Genomic DNA, 15,294 nt, shown 5'->3' with positions numbered 1-15,294 from the left:
AGGTTACAACACTTTACCAGACTTGTCATGCTTCCAGGATTGCTACACAATTTAACCTCATGATTTAGGCAAATATCAGAGGTTACTTTGGAATGTAAAATAGAGTAAAAGTGTGTTTATTATTTCAGACTTCCCTGAACGAGCCAGACGCAGCCGCTCTTACAGTTATGCTTACTTCCTTTTTCTCTCCTTTTATTTATGAAATGTTATTTATGCCGTCCACATCGAAAAAAAACAATCATTTTGAAGTTCACCTTGAAAAACACTGGTTTTGGTTGTGTCGCTTTTTTTTTTTAACCATTTTCTAACATTTACATTTTGAAAAAAAGGGAGAGACTATGACAACATATATTCCTTGGACTCCCAGGAACCTGAAATAGGAGGGTTTTAATGATTAACTAGTTATTGGTTTGAGTTTACCTGTCCAGCTGTCCCGCCCCTTGTGTTTCTCCAGCTCAATCTTCGGTTTCACAAAGGAGCATTTTGGTGCCCAAACTAGTGGCGAGAGATGCAGATGGACTGGTGTTAATAGTTAAAAAAGAGAGAGAGAGATAGAGAAGTTGCTTGCCATGACAGAGGAGAGCACAGAATTGTTATGAACTGTAAAAGGTGTCCCTCCTGAGAGGGCGGTTGAAAAGCTCAACAGATCGAGACTTTTTTAGTAGCTACCCATTAATTTCTTCTTCACACTTCAGATGATCGCTTGACAAGGAGCAGCACCTAAAACCTCAGGTGAGCAGTTGTTGTTGTTTTTTTTTTAATCACATACTCTCTAACCAGTGGTTCTCCCTTCCTGGGTTAAATGTGAACGTGTTAACAGTCATATAACAAAACCTCTACACAAGCTACGTCAGATTCAACCACAAAGAAAAACAGAACGAGAGCTAATCTCAAGAATATTCACACGCACCATAAACACAATGATAACTTCTTTTTGAAACACATAGAACAGTTAGTAAACCAGTTCTATTTGGGGGTGAAACACTGGCATAAAGAATTAAGTCAAACTTTGTATTGATACTCTGCTTTAATAATTAGATATTACATCTCCAACCCTTTTCACGAGACAATATTACAAATCCAAACTAGATTATTTCCTCGGAAAAGATCTGCAAACTTAACTGACTCTGAAAAGAACTTTGATCCATCTGTAAACACGTGTGCTCCTAAACTTTAATGAACCCAGTGAAGTCGTCCTTATCAGAATATCTGAGAAGGAGGGGCCCAAATAAAACTTCCTGACATTTATATGTTTGACCTTTCATCCTCCGTTATATCTATCCTGTATGTTCCTTGAAATGCTTTTTTTCGAGTGCCTGTGGATCCTACATTGTGTAAAATTTAAAACAAACAAATAAGAGGAAACTAGTATTACGAGTATGTAAGCATACAAGTTCAAACTTGAAAGTATAAAATGGCATCAGGAGAATAAGGCCCCTTACCTTGAACTTTCTGCGAACATAAAATCTGTTACCGTTTTGTAGGCAATATGGGTGTAAATATACGTTTCAAAGAGGCGTGTCAGAAAACACAAAATGTTTTCAATATAAGCCTGTAAAAATTGGCCCGAATTAATCATCATCATCTTTGAAATGTAAATGTACCTATTTAAACAAAAATGCTGATTGCTTTCAACGGGAACTATACTGAAATCAAAGCATATCACTTCCTTAACAGGGACTTGTCTTTTATGGCATCTGGAAATATTTAGTCAACTGTCAGAAAGGATAAACGGGACTGCAAATTAAACAGAGGGTTGATAAGGTTCATCTACCCATCTATTCCCATCCACTTCCTCTCAGAAAGCTGCATCTATTAACTAGTGTTGGCAGTAAGTTCCAAGGGTCACTGAATAGTCCAGGTCAAGCAGCACAATTCAGCTCCTGTTTATGACAATGGCTCTTTCTCTCCAGCCAATATTATCAGTCTTTTTCTCACACTCCCAATAAAGCTCTTGTTATGCTCAGTGTCCCATAACGTTCTCCGCAGTTTAATTTTGGCCTCGTGACCAAAGTGGGCACTTAGTGCATCTGTAAAGACTAATTTAACTCTTTGATCACCCAGGAAAAAGTTGAAGTGTTTAACTTGAAGGGCGTCGTAAGAAACATTCCAGCATTCGCTAAAGTCCCACTGGCTTCATCCAATGTCATGATCAGTACAGAGCAGTTGAATGGATCTGTTTTACTTCAGAAAAAAAGGATATGCTCCATAACAACAGCTATGTGGTCTTTTCTAGAAATGATGGCATGTTGTGAGTCACAATATGATGTGACAGGATCTTGTGACTGATAGAAACTGACTTCTTATCCACTGGACAGGTTACAGCATGTACAGGATGTCACTGTCAGCTGTGTGTGTGTGTGTGTGCGTGCGTGTGTGTGTGTGTGTGTGTACCCTGCCACTCACAAACCTGCAAATTTTGTGGTTGATTTTGAGACCACATATAATCTGGCAGATGCTTTACATCTCTCAGTGGGCCAGTGGCAATGGAGGTTGTTTCACTTTAGAAGACACTTATCAGACTGAAGACCATTTGATTTGGGACTGAATGGTTAGGTGGTGGACAGAGTAAGACTCCAGAAAATAAATATATGTTTTTAATACCCAAAAAGTAACTAAAGAAAACATGCGAGTTGAAGGGTTGAGAATATTTCTGAAAAGTTAAGATGTTTAAGTCAGGCTCACATTCTTAACAAGCTCAGACTTGGGTTAAGGTTAAATTTCTGTTGTCAGGCAGTGAGAAGCACGATGTGCTATCTGTGTGATATGCATGAATTTGTGGATGTGTGCAGGGGTGTGCTTGGGTATAATTTGAAAGACAAAGCAGTACTGGGAGGGCAAAAAAAGGGAACAAACAGCAATGGTGTGTTTATGTGTACAGGGTTCATAAAGTTTGGACTGGGTAGATGTGTGGGAGGAGGAGGGACTGAACTGGCTCACAGGTAAGGAAAGCCTCCGGGCAGAGAGGAAGATTCAGGTGTCAGGTTACTTGGAATTGTTTCGTTTTGTTTTGTTAGCAGGGCTCGGTCATTCAGAAACAGGTCTCTCCAAATCTGTGGACCGCTGAAACACAACGCTACATACGTACTCTTTATTGCAGCCTTAGGGTCTCAAAGAGAGGGCAAGTCAGACACTCTTCAAGGTGGATTCAGTTACACTGTTGTAGAAAGAAAAGGTGAGAGAGGGAAAGAAAGAGCAAGAAACAAAGTCAATCCAGGTTTTAGAGTTTACGCCGATGGTGTAGGAGGTAGCAAGGAAGAAGGACCAACAGTGGACAGTGGGATTCTGGGGAGTCCCACTTTCAGGGAAGGAGTGTTTGCTCTGTGTCTGATGAGGTGTGTTTGGGCCTTACCAAGAAGGATAACTGCATGATGTGGGTGAGTTGAACTGGAAAATGGAATAAATATATACTGGGAATTCACTGACAGGCGCTATCTTAGTTTGTTTATACTACAAAACACAGACATCACGATGAAGATAGTCTTTGTTTGCTTATGAATGCTGAACCGGTTTTAACAGTTGACTTCAAACTATAAATACTGGTTCACGTTTCTGCTAATAAATAGAGGTACACACAGCTGTTTATCAGAAACGTACATCAGATACAGCTCAGTTATAGATTTTGACATAATAAATTGCTTTCAGCTTTATAGATACAGTTACAGTGGGTTGAAAAATGATTCATTCTTTTTCGTTTTTTTTCTGTTTGTGTGTCAAACTTGATAACGCTTGAAACACACAACATATGTGTGCATTGACTGCTTGGTTTACATACGTGTGCATCTACATCTTGTATTTGAGGGTTGCCTGTATCAACACAAATTATGTCTATTTGTGCTTCTAAATATCTGAACATATGTGCACAGTAATGAACTAGATCTCTGGCCTCGATTACCGCTCATCCAACAAGTCATGGGTAATTTCAAAACTACTATCTTTTGTATCTTTGCAGATACAACCCAGAAAAACTCAAAAGCAGAGAGGCAAACACCTCACTTGAACAAAAGGCTTTCCATGTCATAGCTTTTATCTTTTAAGGCTGTGTTTGGATGACCCAGATATGCTTCTGGTTTATAATAGTCATAGCACCAAGTCAAGTCAAGTCAATCTTACTTGTATAGCGCCAAATCCCAACTAAAATTATCTCATGACACTTTACAAGTAGAGTAGGTCAAGCACTACACAAATCCTGCATCAGTGGGGATGAAACCTTCCTTTTAACAGGCAGGAACGTCGAGCAGATCCAGGCTCAATGGGTTGGCCTTCTGCTTTGATTGGCTGGGGGGGAAAGAGAGCAGGAGAGCAGGGCAGAGACAAAGACAGATAATGGAGGAAGACAGATATACAGAAGGAAAGAGAGGGGTAGATAAAGAGGGAGAGAAACGGAAGGAGAATGATGGACAGATGGTGACATGAACAGGTGATGCTAAGGGTGGCAGCTTGAGCCTCCTCAGGTCTGTAGCCTCCTCCAGCAGCAGCATCAGTAAGGGATCTGGGACACGGGGAAACCTAAAGGCTCCAGAGAAGAAGCCACGTTCGTAACACATACGGGTATAGGAGGACAGAGAGGATAGTGAGGAGGAGAGAGAAGCCCAGTGCATCATGGGAGATCCCCTGCCAGTCTAAGCCTATAGCAGCATATCTAAGGGCCAGCCTAAGATAGCAACTAGAAGCAGATACAAGCAAAACTATAAGCTTTATCAAAAACTGCTTTTAAACAGAGAGATGAGAGAATGATGAGATTTGTTTTGTGTTATTTTTGTGTTGTATTTGTTGATAGCATCATCACGTGCAATGCCATTAAAAAACTAATTTATTTTCAGGTATCTTCTTATTTGACCTCAAACAAAAAACATCGTCAATTCTGAATTACTCCACATTAGTCAATGAAAAACTATAGGTGGGATGTGAGGCATTTTCAACTAGCTTCAGCAATTCCAGTCACTCTTGACTCAACCTTCTGCGTACTCTCAGGTATTTTTTTTCATTTACTCACCACCACAAGACTTCGATCTTTCAGGTTTACCAGGTTGCTTGAACCTCCTACTTTTTCTTTGCTGCGTCATTTCTCTCTCGCACATCCAACTCAAGTCATGTTGTGCTCACCTGGTTCCTCCTATTGTTGTTGTTTTCGACTTGGGTTTCTGCCGTTTGGTATCACAGATGAATGAGTATGAGTCTTTTAAGGAAGCACAAATTGAAATATGTTCAAATCCAATTATTTCTGCGTGGGCTTACTTGCATGCTGGTGTGTTATATCAGATGGAAAGCAGCCAGGAATTTATTTATTTTTTTAAATCACCTAATAGAACAAATTATGTAATCTAGTTTGAAAGATAACACATAAAGGAAAAAGTACATGGATTTAAATTAATAGCAAATATCAACTGTATAAAACAACTCTTATTCTAAACTCAAATCGTGCACCCAAGTGAAGCAATGATTCAGTGTTGAGAGGAATCTGAGAAATGACAGAACGAGATGCATGACACATGCTGAAACTTAACATGACCGTTATCCTCTTTAAGAGTGTCTCAGGAAGTTAAGACAGCCAACATTCAAAGCAGAATAAACTGACTCCCAAGTCTTTAATTTATCAGACACATTAAAGCAAAAGTGACCCGTCAGTATATTAACTAGCTTTTTTAACTGTTACCAATTAGCAGTTTGGTGCTGACAGTTGCATTTAACTTCTTCTTACTTAACAATGTTGTTAAGCATAATTAATAATATGAAGAGCAAAGCCATGTTGCATAGCCTTAATTGCTATATTATAGTGATGTCATGTGCCTGCGCGCAAAGGATTTTTTTTTTTATGAGCATGCGCAGAATAAATGGTCTCTGTTCTTCCCTGACCAACGAGAGATGGTGGTGATCTTTTTTTTTTTTTTCTCCTGTGAACATAACAGCTAGTAAAGGCTAGTTTACCACTTTGGCGACTGAGATAATTGGACTAAATAAGAAATGTCTAATTCTACAAATGTATCAACTGGCATATTTACAGTAGATATGCTTGCAATACTAACGTGAATGAGCGCAAAAAAAAGGAGGAACAGCAAGTAGATGAACGTTATACCTCCTGCTGAGTTCCTCCTAGTCAGCAGCCATATTGATGTGTTTTCCGAGCGGCAACACTACAGGATGAATACTTGTCATATTATTTGATGGATGAAAGGACTATGACGACAAAATCTATACATCCACTATAGGAGAGACTGAGATTAAGGGAAAAAAAATGTTCAGTTCAGAAATATGATTAACATAAGTGAGCATAGATTTGTCCAAGGGTGACAAATTACACCCAGCAGCACTACTTAAGCTCAAGGGGCTTTTGTCCTTTCTTTCTATGAAGCACTATGTGTTGCATTTGATTGTATCAAAAGTGCATACAAATAGAGTTTCATTGATTGATTGTTTAAATTGGGGGCGGCACGGTGATGCGGTGGTTAGAACTGTTGCCTCACAGCAAGAAGGGTCTGCGTTCAAGCCCCAGTTTGAGCCCTGGCTCCAGCACAGGATCTTTCTGTGTGGAGTCTCCATGTTCTCCCTGTTCCTGTGTGGGTTCTCTCCTGGTACTCCAGCTTCCTCCCACAGTCCAAAGACATCAAGAGGAGACGAGGCTGATTGATACTCTAAATTGACCGTAGGCGTGACTGTGAGTGTGAATGCTTGCTGTGATGGACTGGCAATCTGTCCAGGGTGAACCCCGCCTCACACCCAAAGACAGGCAGGCTCGAGTCCCCCCGCAACCCTTAATAGGATAAGCGGAAGACAATGGAGGGATGGACGGATGGATTGATTGAATCATTAATGTCTTGCATACTGTTTATTTAATTCTTTAAAAAACCTGTTCTGGTTTCCATTCTTTGAAGGTAAAAGTAAACTTTATATTCTAATCCACCACTGGGTAAGTAAAACTGGACATTGGACTGGACAATCATTGCATGATTTTAGAAAGCTGTTTAATTTTAAATCTCAGTGTTAGTTTGATTTCCATCTAAAGCCAAATGTAGCTAGACAACCATTCACACTCACAGTCACACCTACAGTCAATTTAGAGTATCAATCAGCCTCGTCCCCTCTTGATGTCTTTGGACTGTGGGAGGAAGCTGGAGTACCAGAGAGAACCCACGCAGGTACAGGGAGAACATGGAGACTCCACACAGAAAGATGTGCTCGAGCCAAGGCTCAAACGTGGAATCTTCTTGCTGTGAGACAGGCGACAGTGCTGACCTTATTGGTAACTGTCAATAAAGCTTTGCTTAAGAGCAGGGACGTTCTATTATATCTTGACAAAGATGAGAAGGAATAATCATTTTTTTGAAGTAGAAAATCAATAGTTAAAGTTTGAGGAAGTTGTTGAAGCCAGCTTCTTTCTTGGTCATGTTTGCTACAATTGGAGGGGACATAAAGGCACCGGACTCTGGTAAACAGCTTGTGAGTGTACTTCCACTTTGTGAGAGCATGGGAACAGCCGAGCAAAATATGGGTCATTTTTCTGACTTTTCACCTCATTTAAAACTAGTTTTTGTTATGATCCATGATTAAGATTAGAAGAAAAACATCTAACTGCAGCTGGATCCTCCCAGCGGGTTCACATCAGCTGATTAGGCTGCTTCAGAATCCATTTTTTTACTCCAGTTCTAAAGTTATTGTTTCATCATGTATTAGTGCGAGTAGAGAGCCAGAGCCAAATGGAAGGCTGGTCGTGATGTTTTGCCATTATGTTCTTTGTGAAAGGTGAAAACATCACAGCTGATACTGAAATCAGTTTAGTTTTTTATACCCCCCAATGATCATTGGCACATTTTTTCTCTTTCTGTGTAGATTTTCTTTGGGCCCTCCATTTTTCAAATAGAAACTGAATAGAAACTCACAGAAATGTGTGCAACCAGTGTTCATTGTGTTGTTTTAAGGGGATTTGAGTCCTAAACCCTGGGAGCCATATTTCTTCAGAGGACCCTGTTCCAGGACAAAGCTACTGTGTCATTCATTATGTAACTGTCCATCTATATACACAATATACAGCCGAAATATACAATATGTAATTAGGACACTTGATATCTCGCCCAAGGATACTTAAGTGAGAGTTGTATTTAAAGGGTGATCACTTCTCTTATGATACCACCCTGCAACATAAGTGTTCTGTCTTCACGGTATCAGTTTCACTTGAATGGATTTAATGGTTCCCAGTAGACTCTGCCACATTACACTCAACTACACTGTACATTCTGAGTCTACTGCTTACCTGACTGGCAGATAAACAGAAGGAGCAGATTAACAACAAATGCCTACAGCAGCCAGAGTGGCTGCTATATCCAGTGGTGCACATGGGCGTAATGTGACATCCCATAGCAGCACATGATGTTCCATGTGTGTATAGGTGGGGAATCTACCCTTTGATTTTAATGTACACAGTCATTTGTGGAGGTTTTGGAGACATAAATGAAGTTTATTCTCCAGAAAATTAGCAACAGAGGGATGATGTCTAGCTTCACAAAACTACCAAACACTTACACACACACACACACACACACACACACACGTGCGCACACACATACTGCTGAACATACACTTGCAGTTATTTTCTAAGGGTTTAGCAAAGTACACAGTTGTTTTTTCACACTTTATCCATCTTTGTTATTCTATCCTCAGATCACCCAGCTGCCTGAAGAAAGCACCAGACCATTAAACCCCAGGCAACCAGGTATAAACTGTATTTTAGTGTTTTGCTATATACGTCTGTCTTACACTGCCTAACCATCCTGTTTTCATTTGTTATGTGAAATTATATTCCCTCATCATTCTTTCCTAATATTTTCTCTTTCTCCGATAGTGGCTCCTCAGCCAGGGCGCCACAGAAGGCCCATGACAGCTCAAAAGGTTCAGAAAGCTAAGGCGTCCAAGAGGAAGAAAGTGTTGCTGACTATCCTGACAGTTGTGGTTTTGCTGGGTATTCTGGCAACAGCAGCATTCTTCAGTGAGCCGTTCTTCCTGCAGTTTCCTATTCAAAAAGACACACACACACACGCACAGGACTGCATCTTTGGTTAGAATGTACGTAACAGCAGTAATGAATTCTAACACAATTCTCTGTCTCTGTGCCTCTCCTCTAGTTAAACAGCTAATTGACAGCAAATACTTCTTTTGCACACGCTCTTTTAAGTTCATCCCATTGGACCAAGCCTGTAATGGAAAACATGACTGTGCTGGAGGAGAAGATGAGAAAACTTGTTTGTCAAGCCTTAAAGTTAACACTACATTCCCAGGTAATGCATCACAGAGCTGGCTTTCATCTTGCTTGATCATTACATACACAAAAACAAAAGGATGAAAAGTGACTCATCCTTTCTTGTCCTTGTCAACATTCCCCCCCTCCAGTCCGTCTCATATCACATCAGAGTGTCCTGCAGGTGTACAGTCGCGGCTCAGGGTGGCGGAGTGTGTGCAGTGAAGACTGGACTGATCAGCATACACAGACAGCATGTAAACAACTGGGATACATGTAGTGAGTTTACACCCATCATGTAATTTCAGTGGTTCAACAATGTGACTGTATTTAATTTCCTCCAGTATGAAAGTTAAAGCCCTCAAATATTGTCACATTTCCTTCTTAACAGTAAACCTCATAGCACCAATATCCCAGTTAACACCCTAACGTCCTCCCTGAAAAATGGACCATTCACAGCCGTCAGGGCTGGGACTGCAACCACACCCACACATCAGGCCACCATTGACCGGTAAAGAAGACAGCAACATGTTATTGAATGAGAACATCTTTTTACTTCACAGTTCATGGCCTCAAGCTTTATAGCTGGTTGTAGTGTCCTGAAAATGATTACTTCTCTGTACAATCAACATTCTCCTCTTCCCATTCTTATTTTTTTATCTGTAAAACCATGTTTTCCTTATTTTCTCTCTCTCAAGTCTATTATCTCTTTCAGCTATTAACTTTTGCTTTCTTCTGGATTATCCCTCATTTGTCTTTCACACAAGTGTCAGCTCACATGTCAGTTCTCAGTTTCTATTCCTAAAACTTCCACATTTGAATCCCCCTACAAAAGTGACCAAAATGCAGATATAATCCTCAAACAAAGCAGAACAGAAACAGAAATAGAGCAGCACCAGAAAGCTCATGTGAATGTATCTTTGATTTATTGTAAGACTCTTTGTGATCAATTTATAAGTCTGTCTTTAACTGAAATCTGTTTTGTCTCCAACAGCAATGTATGCAAATCAGGATCTGTGGTGTCTTTGTCCTGTTCAGGTGTGTTTTATTTTCAGCTGAGCGGACATTGTGGGATTGTCACTTGTATTGTTTAGCAGGTAAATAGAAGATGACAAGGCTTTGACATGGCAGTGTGACCAGTCTGCCATTCAGCACGCAAACGATACTGAAACTTTTGACATCAAATGTAAAATGACAAAATGACGGAGTAGTCAATTAGTCTGTAATACTAACAGATTAAAAAGTTCCTTGCCTCGAAAGGAGGATAAAAACCAACTTGAGATGTAAAAAAATGGGCCGTATTAAAAGTCAGTTGACATCTGAAATAACAAGATAACTCCTATTTTTCAGATTGTGGCCTGGTGGGCTCTCAGGACCGTATTGTTGGAGGTACAGATGCTGTCATTGAGGACTGGCCATGGCAGGTCAGCCTGCAGCAGGGCGGCCATCATACATGTGGAGGCTCATTGGTGTCAACACGTTGGGTAGTCACTGCTGCCCACTGCTTCTCAGAGTTAGGACACTTTTTCTATTTTCTTTGTGTATGACCTCAGATTTATAAAGTCATCGTCACAATTCCTCATCTCCTCTTGGGCCTTGCAGCAGTAAAAAGGAGCTGAGTCGCTGGAAGGTGGTGTTAGGACACACCTTCATGGGCACCTTAGGAGGGATGTCTGTGGATAGAATCATCATGAATGGGGACTATGATCCTGCTCGAAATGACTACGACATTGCAATGATGAGACTGGCCAGCTCCATCAGAGTGGGAGGCAAGTTCTGACTCTATCAGAAACATATTCAACAATACAAAGAGAATTAAATGAGTGTGCTGACCTTGAAGGAGGTTGAAGTCAAACCTGTGCAGCTTCTCTTCCACACACATACAACACTTTACTTCCATCTGCTGGGCAAGTATAGTACCACTTCAGAGCCCGTTTAACCTATATAACTTTCACACGTCAAGCACAGAGGTGGGAGTCCAACCGAGTGCAAACACACAACACTAAAATTTTCAGGTATCTGTACTGGGCAGTATGGCTCAGTGGTAGAGTGGCCATTTAGCAACCAAAGGGTCACTGGGTCGATCCGTCCAGGGTGTATCCCACCTCTCATCCACTGTCAGCTGGGCTTCATCAGCCCCCCCCCCCCCCCCCCCGCAACCCTCAACAGATAAGCAGTACAGAAAACAGATTAATGGAAGGTATCTCTACTTTACTTAACTATTTACTTTTAGAACCTCCAATATTAAACATGAATGATTTCATGATGAAAGTTAAATTCAAAATATATTAAATATGTAAAAGAATAATATTTTGAAAACAATTTGGAAAAAATTATTGATTTGTTAAACAAAATCCATCCATCCATTTTCTTATCTGTTAAGGGTCGCAAGGGGGCTGACAATGGCTGAAAGGTACACCCCAGGCAGGTTGCCAGTCTGTCGCAGGAGCAATTAGAGCCTCAGTATCTTGCTCAAGGGCACTTTGACATGGTGGAGGGGGGGAGGGGGGTGACGATCAAACCAGCAACCCTTGGCTTGCTAGACGGCCACTCTACCTCCGAGCCATGGTGCCCCCTGTTTAAAAAAATGTCACAGTTATTCCAAAGTAAGTACTTTCTGGGAGAAAAAAGTGTTACCAAAAGTGTGACCAAGCTAAGAGCCTTTGTTTGTGGAATTTATCTATTTTGAGAGGTAATTTTTCAATATTGCAGTCAGAAGTAGGAACCAGAGATCCCCAACTAGAGAAATAAATGTAACTGGAATAGAATTCCACAATGAATCTTGGTTGCATTATAATGTTTTAATGTTGTCTTCCATGACCAAATAGATGATCTGGATTCCTCTCCTAACAGATGTGCCGTCCTTTTCTTTCAGCGAGCCGTAAGCCAGTTTGTCTGCCTCCTAAAGCCTTTGGCCTTAGTGCTACAGCCTCCATGGTTGTGACAGGCTGGGGATATCTGGAGGAAAACGGTGAGTTAACAAACCAATACACTATCTCTCACCATCTTCATCATCAGTAACCACCCAGAAGACATTAAAACGCCTGCCACTCAAATATTCAATCACTGTTCTTCCATCAGGAAAGGTTTCTCCATCACTTCAGCAGGCCAACATCCCTCTGATAGAAAAGGCCAAGTGTTCCAGCCCTGCCGTGTACGGTAGTGCCATAACTGATAGGATGCTCTGTGCTGGATTCTTGGAGGGTAAAGTTGATGCCTGTCAGGTAACAAAACACCTGTCTCTCCTGAATTCTAAAGCACATTACTTCAACAACTCTGGTCAGAAACAGGGGCATTTGTATGTACTTTTAATTTAAAAAGTGATAACTGCGTCAAGCCTGCACTTGCAGTATAGAAGTTTTAGTTAGATCAATATAATTAAGTGCTAACTCTGAATGTTACAACCCTAGGGGGACAGCGGGGGCCCATTGGTGCACTTCACCTCCTCCAGATGGTATCTAATAGGAGTGGTGAGCTGGGGCGTTGGCTGTGCCAGGGAGAGACGTCCAGGCGTCTACAGCAATGTAGAGGAGATGCTCAACTGGATTCATACAGTCATTGAGGTAGAGTCCAGGGAGAAATATACATTCTTGTGTGTGTTGAGTGGTAGGCCAACAGATCTATTAACATGCATAGTTGAATTTCTCCTGCTGTTTGATGACGAGAACTGCAGTGAAACATAGGATTTGGGGATAAATCACATCATAACATATAACAGGGCAGTACTTTTACTGTTACAGATGACAACTGACGTAAGAATTGTTTCAGCAACATGAAATAATTAGAGATTAACTAAATCAATGCGGTGACATTCATTTTTGCAGTGTTTTTTGCAGTGTTTTCTTTGGCAATAACCTATATTTTAATTTGTTTGACTCTGAACCATCCAGACAAACCCCTGAGGTCTTCCCCACCATGATGAGCCACCACCATGAGACTCTAGACCAGACTACCATTCAGAGACTCTGAAACTAAAAGGAGCTTTAGTTTCAGAGTGGATGACAGCTAGCAACAGACAGAAGACGAGAAAACTGTTAAACACAGCCCGAGCAGAAATACTGCGCATTTACATTCACATACACTCACTAAAACTTATTTCAGATGTTTGCTTTTTTGTTTTTGTTGTTTCAATTTCAAGCTCTTATCTCAGGGAACAAGTGTATTTATAGGGGGATCAGGGAACTTCATGGCAGAACAAGTCTGCATACTTAGAAAATAAATTGGCAGAACAAGTTATCAATAAATTTGGAGACGACAAGATCAGTGGCACTGACATGAGGATGTAGCAATAACTTTTTACAGCTTCTGGGAATATTTTGGATTGTACCATTCTGGCAGACATCAGGCATAATTTATTTGATGGCTGTGTATTGGTGTGCGATGTGTTCTGGTGGTTCATATTGCAAGCAGCTATGCAGACAAAGGTGAAGTAAATGACAAGTCTGTGCTATCCTAAAGCCAGCAGGAGTCATTTTTACGCCTCAGGTATCTTGAATATTTTCTTTTTAACGCACCTATGGTGCTGATTCAGTTGATCTGAAGTGTCTCCTAATTAAATGCACATATTTAGAGCACAGTTGATGTGCTGGTTTCCCACAAAAGATGGATTTACATGGTGAGCACTTTAAGTAAAAAAGTTAGATTTTTTTCTGCATTACATTGTGTGTGGATTATTCAACTTGTACGATGCACTGATAACTAAAATAATCAGTCTATATATTAACTATCAAAAGTGAATTCGGAAAATTTGCTCAAAGGTGGCCTCTTCTTGAAATTTAACAGTGAGCAACAGCATTAAGACTTGTGCACATGGTCAAGGATACATACAGTAATAGATACAGAAATAAACAGGCTTTTTGTAAAAAAAAAAAAAAAAAGTGATTTTCTAAAATAGGAGCACGTAGTATGTTGCAAGGTAGCGAACATTTGATTGTATATATGGTGTATTTGCTTGATGTTTTATACTTTTGTAAATATGATGTGACTATTAGAATAAAGGCATTGTTCTCCAACTTGGCAACAGAACAAGGGTTTTAGAGGACTTTACAAGGTTAACAGCGGAATGTTTTATGGTTCATGTATGCAAATGTATGTGCGTGTTGGAAACTGGATCTTCCCTTGTTCCATTCCAGAGACTCCCTCTTCCCAAGAACACACCCTCTGACCCAAAGTGAACAAAAGGAACAACGGTGATAGTTATATAAACTGTGAACAAAGGAGAACTCCAATGATACATGCAATTATCAGCTCAAATAGCAAAGTAGCCTGGAGCTCAGTATTGACGTGGCCCCTAACAAGAGTAACTAACTAGTAAATCACTAGATGGAAAAAGAACTGAAAAAAATTCTAGGCCTTGCTTTATGTTGTAACATGGTTTTAAGTTTATGACACCAATTTAATTAGATTATGACATGTGTGATCAAATCTGTCATTATCACTATTGGGGGTGCCTGCTTCTGTTAACCAGTTCAGTTGCAGTTTACACTTGTTCGTAAATACTCATACAACATTCTGTCTACAGTGCAGAATTTAGAAGGAATTAAATAAAGATTTTTTTATGAAAGGGAACATGATTTTAACAGGTTTCTAGTGAGGAATATCCTGTCTTCTCTTCCCTTGTAGAAGTACAGTAGAGAGGAATGAGTGGGTTTTGTCAAATGATATCAATCACTTGAAGCATCAGTTTCAGTAAAAACCAATGAGCTTGTGGTAGAGCTCCAAGGAAACTGGAGGCCTCCTGTCTTGATTGATGAGGGTGGGATCTCACCACACTGAAGCCCTGCTGAGAATAGCCTGTTCCTCCTGGGGACATTCATATTATTAAGCCTACGTAACAGGCAGCATCTGCTTTTAGCCTGTAAGATATACAGTTTTCATCTTTGCAAACATATGAATAAACAATACGGTATGAAAATTTGTGTCCAATTAAATCATAATTATTGTCACAACTTCTGGGCCAAAATCTGATTTGTCAGTAACCTTGACCTTCGACCACCACAATGTTGTCATTTCATCCCTGAGTCAAAGTGAAGCTTTGTACCACAATCCCTCAACATGTTTCTTGA

At 40.3% G+C, this 15,294-nt stretch overlaps 1 protein-coding gene across 2 annotated transcripts; it reads left to right on the top strand.

Moving 5' to 3' along the window:
* The first annotated feature begins 471 nt into the window (after nt 1-471).
* On the top strand, nt 472-15,119 carry tmprss4a (transmembrane serine protease 4a). 2 transcript variants are annotated; one of them, XM_086216224.1, is made up of 13 exons: nt 472-732; nt 8,656-8,707; nt 8,837-8,980; nt 9,117-9,269; nt 9,382-9,508; nt 9,621-9,740; nt 10,224-10,267; nt 10,580-10,742; nt 10,832-10,998; nt 12,105-12,200; nt 12,311-12,453; nt 12,640-12,792; nt 13,120-15,119. In XM_086216224.1, the coding sequence occupies exons 3-13, from the start codon at nt 8,869-8,871 to the stop codon at nt 13,129-13,131; spliced, it is 1,290 nt and encodes a 429-aa protein (XP_086072350.1). In that variant the 5' UTR covers nt 472-732; nt 8,656-8,707; nt 8,837-8,868; the 3' UTR covers nt 13,132-15,119. The 2 variants fall into 2 exon arrangements, with proteins under 2 accessions (XP_086072350.1, XP_086072349.1); XM_086216223.1 differs by lacking the exon at nt 472-732 and adding an exon at nt 2,975-3,377.
* Nucleotides 15,120-15,294: the final 175 nt, after the last annotated feature.

The sequence above is a fragment of the Aulostomus chinensis genome, chromosome 10 (assembly GCF_037954235.1).
Source record: "Aulostomus chinensis isolate RoL2024-O1b breed Wild chromosome 10, RoL_Achi_v1.0, whole genome shotgun sequence".
In the NCBI taxonomy this organism is placed as follows: Eukaryota; Metazoa; Chordata; class Actinopteri; order Syngnathiformes; family Aulostomidae; genus Aulostomus; species Aulostomus chinensis.
This window is presented reverse-complemented; position numbering and strand designations above follow the sequence as displayed.